At 29.5% G+C, this 8,558-nt stretch overlaps 1 protein-coding gene across 4 annotated transcripts in view; it reads left to right on the top strand.

Annotated features, from left to right (window-relative positions):
* The window catches only part of LOC108976963 (scavenger receptor class B member 1), a 65,838-nt gene that overhangs the window by 53,270 nt on the left and 4,010 nt on the right, over positions 1–8,558 (top strand). For all 4 annotated transcript variants that reach the window (XM_018946424.1, XM_018946423.1, XM_018946422.1 and 1 more), the window contains 5 exons: positions 677–904; positions 972–1,089; positions 3,823–3,989; positions 7,676–7,801; positions 7,878–8,450. In XM_018946424.1, coding sequence (XP_018801969.1) covers positions 677–904; positions 972–1,089; positions 3,823–3,989; positions 7,676–7,801; positions 7,878–8,450 — 1,212 coding nt within the window. The remainder of the gene's footprint in view (positions 1–676; positions 905–971; positions 1,090–3,822; positions 3,990–7,675; positions 7,802–7,877; positions 8,451–8,558) is intronic.

An 8,558-nucleotide genomic window follows, 5' to 3' on the forward strand; every position in this document is an offset into this window, starting at 1 on the left:
ATACATTTTTTACAAAAAAAAATAATAATTGAATAAGAAAATGTAAACTAAAAATTAAATTGTTAAGAGCTTTTATTTGTTTCTATATACTTTATTATTATAGCATATTATAATAAACTTTTTTACCGGGTAAAATCTAAAAAAAAAAAAATAATAATTTTAAAACCAAATTCAACTTTTGCAGTAGTAAAAAAAATTTAATTCATTAAGGTGCTTATAAACACATATATTTTAATGTTTAAATATTAAAGCTATAAATTTAACCTAATTTATAAAATACGCCCCACTTGACCGCCTTGAGCAAATAATATTTTAATTATGGCTTATATGTATATAATATTATACGTTATTCACCACTTTTATGTAAATTAATACACCTCCACATGTCACTTAATTACAGTTATTATCATATTTACATTATATAAAACACATAATTGTTCGAATCAATTAAATTAACTAAAGTAGAACTATAAAAAATTTGCATCGCATAAAAGTCAAATAAATTAAATTTTCTAACTCTAAACGCTAATAAAAAATGAACATTTATAATTATAGTAAATACATATTTTAGATAACACTTAAAATGTGGAAGTAAACAATTTTATTGTATTCAAATTTAATGACGCTCATAAAAAATAACCCCAACTAATTGCCTTACACAACACTCTCGCCACAGATGTACGACTTTAGTACCGACTACGAGACTTTCTACACGGGCGCAACGAATCCCGCCATATCTGGACTGTATGCCACGTACCGCGGCAAAACCAACTTGCCACAATGGGATGGTGAACACTGCAGCAATATTGAGCTCGCCTCGGATGGCACTAAATTCAAGAGTTTCATACAACCCAATGAGACTATCAAATTCTTTAGAAAGAGCATGTGCCGGCCCATCAATTTGGTAAGTGCATCTGAATGATACATATTTTTTAGAAAGAAGGAAATTTATTTTCACATTTCTTTTTTAGTATCGCACTGGTGAACCACAAACGTATGGCAGCCTCACCGGTTACAAATATGTTTTTGAAGAGAATGCATTCGACAATGGCGCCAACAATGAGGCGAACAAGTGCTTCTGCAGAAAGGGTAAGTTGCAAATACACACGGACTGACGACATTTTCACGCATTTTAATACAAATATCGCTTTGGTCCGGTTCAATTTTGATCAGCTGGCATATATATCGCTTGCATGTGTATCACGTGCGCTAACGCGTGCACGCATGCGTTGTCAATTAAGCGCTCATATGTAAAAGATAAGCTTAATATGGCATTAGTGTCATCGATCAATCACGCAACCTAGCCGGTGATTAGTTATTAATGTGTGTGTTTGTGTGCACATGTCTAAAAGACTTAAGCAGCGAACTTGTTGTACACCAGCCAATTATATTTACATGCATATACATTATACTATATAGGCGCGATAATTACAAATAGTTTATGAACGCTTCTAACGTTGCGCACATATGCACACATACAAACAGACATAGTTCACTGCATTAGCTAATGCAAGTACTCTTAAACGAGACCATCAGCAGACTGCTGTTAATTTTAATTTTTATATGTGAAAAATGCTAAGTTCGTTAGAGACAAGAAAGTGCAGTAGTTAGCACAGTCATAAACAAATTGAATAGCGGCATATTTAATTAGGGTAATTAATTATTGAGCGGATTCCAAGTGCTATACACACCGCTTTGTTATTTAGATATGCCGAGCAATAAAAGTTGATATTTCCATTTGTAGCTTTGCAAAATTATTTTGTTTGTTTGTATTGTTGGAATAATTGCGTTAGATATGTCAAGTTAGTTATTTGAATTCTAAGAATCTAATGGATTTGTTGTGCGGCAGGCACTTATCAATCAACATGAGTCAGCATTAACAGCTGGGGAACATAACAAGGAGTTACCATATCATTAAGGGAATAATGATAATTGCATGTGGAAAGTAATTAGTAATGTATTGCCCATAAAGTGGTGTGATGCGTTTAGTTATATTATTGCCACATATATGACACATATCTGTACAAGCATGCATATGTACATATATTCATACTGTATAAATATTCATGATACTTAGTATTAAAATTAAAAAAATAAAATTAAATTTGGAAAAATTATCATCCAATTTCAAAAATATCTTCTTAGAACTTTTTTTACACTTAATTTTAATTTTCATATTTGTTTTATTATTATTTTTTATGGTTGTGATATAATTTTTCGTGTGTTGATATTTTTTTTTAATTCATATTTGTATCGAAAAACATTTTTATTATTATTTTTTAGTGACAAGAAACAAGAAATTTTAAATTTTTTAATTTTAATATTTGGTTTATTATTATTATTTTTTTAATGGTTTTAAAAGTTGAAAAATAATTTTTCATGAATTTTGAATCGTAAAATTCTTAAAAAAGTTAAAAATTGAAAATTTTAAATTCAATTGAGAGATCGGAATTAAAAATAAAAAAAAATTCTATCTAACATTAAAATTAATTAAATTATTATTTTTTAAGCCATAATATGCGAAAATAAAGGCACTTAACACAATTCTATAAAATTTTACTCATACTTTAGAAAACCCATTTATTTTATTCTTTTAAAGATACCTCTTACACTGCCTCACACAACTTAAATAATGATTGATTTCAATTTATTAACTTAATTTATGCACTTATTAATAAGTAAATTTATACATAACCGCAAATGCAGCTAAGTAAATAATTACTTTAAGAAATTCTAAGGAAAAAAAACACGGCCAAAACGCAAAAACATATTTAACTAGTTATTAACTAAATAAATTGTATTAAAACACATTTGAAAAAAGGTTGCATGTAAACACACTGTAACACCAATGCTTATGAACCGTACATGCAAGTGTCAAACGTCATAAGAAATTGTTGGGAAAATTACCGCTGCAAAAATCTTAGCAAAGTTCATGCGGAAAGCAAATGAAATCACAACAAAAATAGACACTATGACGTGGCACCAAATTACAAGCAATCTAAATGCACGCACATTCATTTACACGTGTGTGTTTGTATGTACACCATAAATCAGTAAAAATATAATAGTACAAAAAACGCAATAATATAACGCTCAAATGCCGTATATATTTATACAATGTGACCAGCGTACTGGCAGCATGTTTAACGCGTTCAATTACAAACTGTGTCAGGTGCGCGCAGGCGACATAGTCGTGACGTTAAAAGTCAGCACGTGAAATTTTCCGTTTGCCTGAAACAAGTGTTGAGCAGGGCGCGCTTTTGTTTTGGTTTTGTTTATGTATATGAGCAATTTAGAATTTTTTTCTTTTTTTGTGTTACTACGCGCACACACACGCTAAGCAACAACAAGCAAGCATGTGCATATTGAATTTACCACACGCGATGTGCGTGTAAATAACGGTTTTAACGCTCATGTAGTTTAAATAGCATATAAAAAGCGTAAATAATGCATGATAATAAAGAAGTTGACTGTGACAACTGATGGGGTTGGAGTTTGCTGACGATGTATTAGAGTTAGTGGAAGGTCGTTGAAGTAGTAACGGTTGTAAAATTTATTATAAATTTCAGTACAAAAAAAAACTAATAATTTACTAGCGCAGAATTGTCAATTGAATTACTAATTAAATAATCGTGCATTGTATGCAAGTGCAGTTGGGCGTTGCCGGTAGCAAGCAAATTATCTTAGTCTAAATCTTTATGCTTTTATTTTATACATATATATATATTTTTTTTAATTATAATAATTAATTTATTTACACTTTACCCAATAGCATATTTGGCACATTGTTGTAATTCACTTTTTATCTTTTATTTGCAACAGGAAAATGTCAACCTCAAGGTCTAATCGATGTGACCGATTGCTATTACGGTTTCCCCATCTCTCTAAGTTATCCACATTTCATGAATGGCGATCCCGGTCTACTCAATAATATCACCGGCATGGAACCAGATGAGCAGAAATACTCCTCTGCATTCGTTGTGCAACCGGTAAGTAGTTTGATGAATTTATGTAGATATAAGTTTGTGGCAATTTTATTTGAGTAAAGAAGGAGCAGATTTCCAAAGATAAAAATACGTGATAAGAAATTTCTAATTTAATTGTTAAATCTCTAATTTTAAATGTTAATTCAATTATTTTATGCAACCCTTGTCATTGCGCGTCATTTTACAGTTATTTTCCCATAATTTGTAATTTCAAACCTTTATTAAGCTGTTCAACCAGCTAATAAATAAAAATTTTCCATTTTATTCACCAGTTAATTATGGAATTATACATTATCACGTTTATAAGTAACTATCACATATTTTTTCCTTCAACACAAGTGTCAACCTCTTTGTAAACAATAGCAACAGCATTCTAGAAATATCAACAAAGCAAACCACAAATATTGCACATGCGACAAATAAAAGTGTTTAGTCTTCAAAGTGGAAAAATTCAAAACTTCTGCATTAGAAATTATAATTATTATCAGCAAAATGCTCGGTTGTTCTAATTATATGTTTGTTATTACGTTTACGATAGATATTACTTAATACCACACCCGGCACAACGTCATGCACAAAATAATTGCACTCGTTTATCTAGCAATTAATTAAATATTTATCGATTGCATTAAATAATTTAATTGTTAAAAAGGTTTTTGTCGTATAGGGCGAATGTGTTAAATCATAACAAACACATTAATCAAAGTGTGGTTTAGATACCTGTCACAGTGTCAATTATATTGATGAACACAAGCACTTGAAATAAATATATAAATGGTGGTCGGCGCTAATGTGCAGCTACATATCTTTAAATTATTTTAATTATTCTCACTGTTCGAGAATTTAATTGCGCTAAATTACGCTGTACCGGTGTCGTGTGTGCATAAAGATAATGTACTCTAATTCTGCGGAATATCACTTTCGTTGGACATATGAAGTAATATCTGCTATTACGAGACTTGTTTTCGCGCATCGTATGAGCATATTACATATAAATAGTTTCACACTACTATACACATCATTGTTTCACGCTTATTTATTTAAGGTGTTACAACTTTATTAGCCACCACTGCAAATCACTTACATAAGTGCACACAATAACTAATTTAAATGCTTCAACAGGAAATCGGATATTTTAAATGTCGGAAATATTTTTTTTCGCCATAAACAAATAGTTTTTTTTTTTTTTTTGTTTATAACAAGAAAGTTGTTAGTTGTTGACCATGGCAATTAGTGCGTAGTATTTATTTACATAGAAGATTCTGAGCCGCGTTCGTAATTTAGATACAATTTAATTGGTTGAAAACTTGTTTTTCCAATCTATAAATTTGTGACTTGTTGTCGCCTACAAAACTAGTTAAATGAAAATTTGCTTATGATTCTTAAGCAGCTTAACGTTTTTAAATTAAATGTGTAATTAATTAAAGTTTTTCATTGCGTACATTCTTTTATCGAGTACAGACGTCTGGAGTAGTGAAACATCTTTACCTTTTCAGCAAGATTTGTATGAACATAAATGTTTTGGATTTTTATATTTTATAATATTTAGCCACCATCGCTCATTGCGGAAAATTATTTGTCCATGTTTCATATGTGAAATAGAATTATCCGTAGTTAACACTTATTATTTCTATTTAAGTATACAACTTTAATCACACTTCTGTAATATTAAAGCAGCAAAAATTAATCAAACACAGTCGCCATTTTTCATTCACAAATAAACCGCAGATTTGCACAAAGCCAGTTTTATTATCGAAAATACTCTATTTTTTTATTATTTCTAGTGAAACAGTTATTAACAACATAAATTTGTATATTTTATTAATTTTGAATTTAAAAATAGACGTTAGTGACAAAAGCGACTTATTAATTTGGAGTAACAAATATTATCGATTATCGATAAACATGCAACGTAGTGCATGCATGGTCAAATTATTGCAGAGTTGTATATTGAATATTTAATGAGTATTTAATAATATTTTTTATTAAATTCAGTAATTTTTATAAAGTTCATTAATATTTGGTAAATATTAGAAAAATTAGGGGCTGTTCCCAAACAGTAATAATAATAAATAACTAATGTTAAAAAAAGTTTAAATTTTATAAAAATATATAAAATTTAATATACAAAAATTTAGTAATTATAAGAATATAACTAATTAATTAATATCATAATTAAAATAAATGTTTACTAAAAACAAAAATTGCTATCAAATGATTTAAAAAAAATTATTATGTTAAGGTTAGGCAAAAAATTTTACCAAATAAAATTGGAAATAAATTAAAAAAGTTATAATAATAAAAATTGGTTTAATATATAACAATTTATAAATTACAATAATTGAAAAAAAATTCTAATATTGTAATTTGAAACATAGCTACCGAAAAAAAATTTATTTTTTAAATAACAAATATTTAAACAAAAAAGTTTAATAATAATTAAAACATAATCATACAAATTAAAGCTCAATAAAACGTTATTTAATATATAACAACTTATTAATTACAATGATTAAAAATAAATGTTTACTAAAATCGTAATTTAAAATATTGCTATCGAAATATATTTAAAAAAAATTATTTAAAAAAATAACAAATATTTTTAAAAAGTTTCCAAAAAAAAAATTCTTGAATCGTAATTTGAAATATTACCTTCGAAATACATATATTTAAAAAAATATATTTTTTAAAAACAATAAATATTTTAAAAAAATTTATAAACAATAAAAATTGATTTAATCTACAAATTTTATTAATATTTCATGCCTAAACCAGTTCGTGCGCGTCTTGGTTACAAAGTTTAGAATTTTTAATTACTCCCTGCATTATACATTTGATATACCTTTAGTAGTTTATTAACTTAATCATACCAGCAATTATAAGTACATACATAAGAGCTATTAAATAATAATGTGTGTATGATGTAAGCTTTTAATTGCTAAATGAACGCCAACAACAAATCAATCATATTCGATTGATGTAATTTTAAACTACAAATACCCATATACTTACATATTTACGTATATATGTATGTAAACATTGCCATGCATTTATATAAAATAGCACAGCAGTTAGCTAAATGCAGCTCCAATAAATAGCACAACACTTAATTACAACAACTAACATTTTTCGCTAAAAAAAACACAGTTATTTGCACATTGCATTTTTGAAAATTGTGTCAATGTCATAAAAAGTTGAGTTCCACCACATCGAAATTGTGTCAATAAAGCGAATTTGGTGTGCTGCTGGCAGGCGTTACTAAGGACGTCCTCTTGAAACCGAAAAAAAAAAACGAATGCAATGCAAACAGCGCAACAAGGATGCGCGAAAGTTAACATTTAATGCAATAATAGTAAAGCATAAATTAAATTTTTTTGAGAAACTGGTTGTTATTGTATTTAAATGTTTATAAACAATTGTTGTTGGTATTGAAACTGTTTGAAAAATTATTGGCCTACAATATGCCTACAATTAATATGTAAATTTTGCGCAAATAAAAAAGAATTGTATATAAAATCAATGCATTACAAAGTCGTTATGAACCGCCGAGTGCATTAGAGACGCCTATTGATGTAATGAAATACAGCCACTTTACTTACTGCCCACAAACTTGTAACTAGTATTAGTTATTAAGCAAAAATTGTGTTGAAAACTTTTAATTACTAATAATTTTTATTCTGTTTCATTAGGAATCCGGCTTACCACTCTCCATCTCCGCCAAAGTGCAAATCAACATGCATTTCGAGGATTTGAGCGCCTTCAGACAGGTCAGCCGTTTCAGCCACTTGACCGTGCCAATGCTGTGGTTCGATATCGTAAGTTTTTTAACACATTATTTATAATGTTTTATTACGTCAAACTAAAATGCGTTTTCCCACACCAAACTTACAGATGATGCCCGAGCTGCCTGAAGCACTGGACACACGCTTCAATTTCTACCTCAACATACTGCCCTACCTCGATATATTGGGCTACTGGGGCAGCCTCTTGCTCGGCATTGCATTGCTGCTGTATGCCGTTACACGCGCCACGCTACGCATGTCGAATTTGACACAAATGAATAATATTTCCGAAGGTAAATACAGTAAAGCGAATATACTGCGCGGCGTCACCAACACTGTGCACTGCAATGATGTCTACAAGCCATGCGAAATGAAGCTACTGCATCAGCATGAAAAGCATCAGCAAACGCTTGAGGATAATATAATTACACGTCATAACGATATGGATATGTCAGCGGATGTCGATTTGTTATACAAAGAAATGGCATCGGCACAGCAACGTCAAGGTTCGTTTGCCTTGGAATTGGAGCCAGCGTTATCGGGTTCGGAGAGTGGTGATGATGATGTAGAGAGCAACTCATCAGCATCGTCATCATTATGCAGTCATAATTCCTCCACATGTTCGTGTTTAACGGATCAAAGTCGAAATGAACAGAAGTATGCTGAGGCGACAGCAAATGAGGTGAGTGTTGCAGAAAGAAAAATCAAAATAAAAAATAATATTTATCAAATTTCACATTTCTATCATAATCATAGTATTGCGCAATTTTAATTAACATTTTTTATTTTT

This window comes from Bactrocera latifrons, unplaced genomic scaffold (assembly GCF_001853355.1).
Source record: "Bactrocera latifrons isolate USDA-ARS-PBARC rearing strain unplaced genomic scaffold, ASM185335v1 scaffold_82, whole genome shotgun sequence".
Classification (NCBI taxonomy): Eukaryota; Metazoa; Arthropoda; class Insecta; order Diptera; family Tephritidae; genus Bactrocera; species Bactrocera latifrons.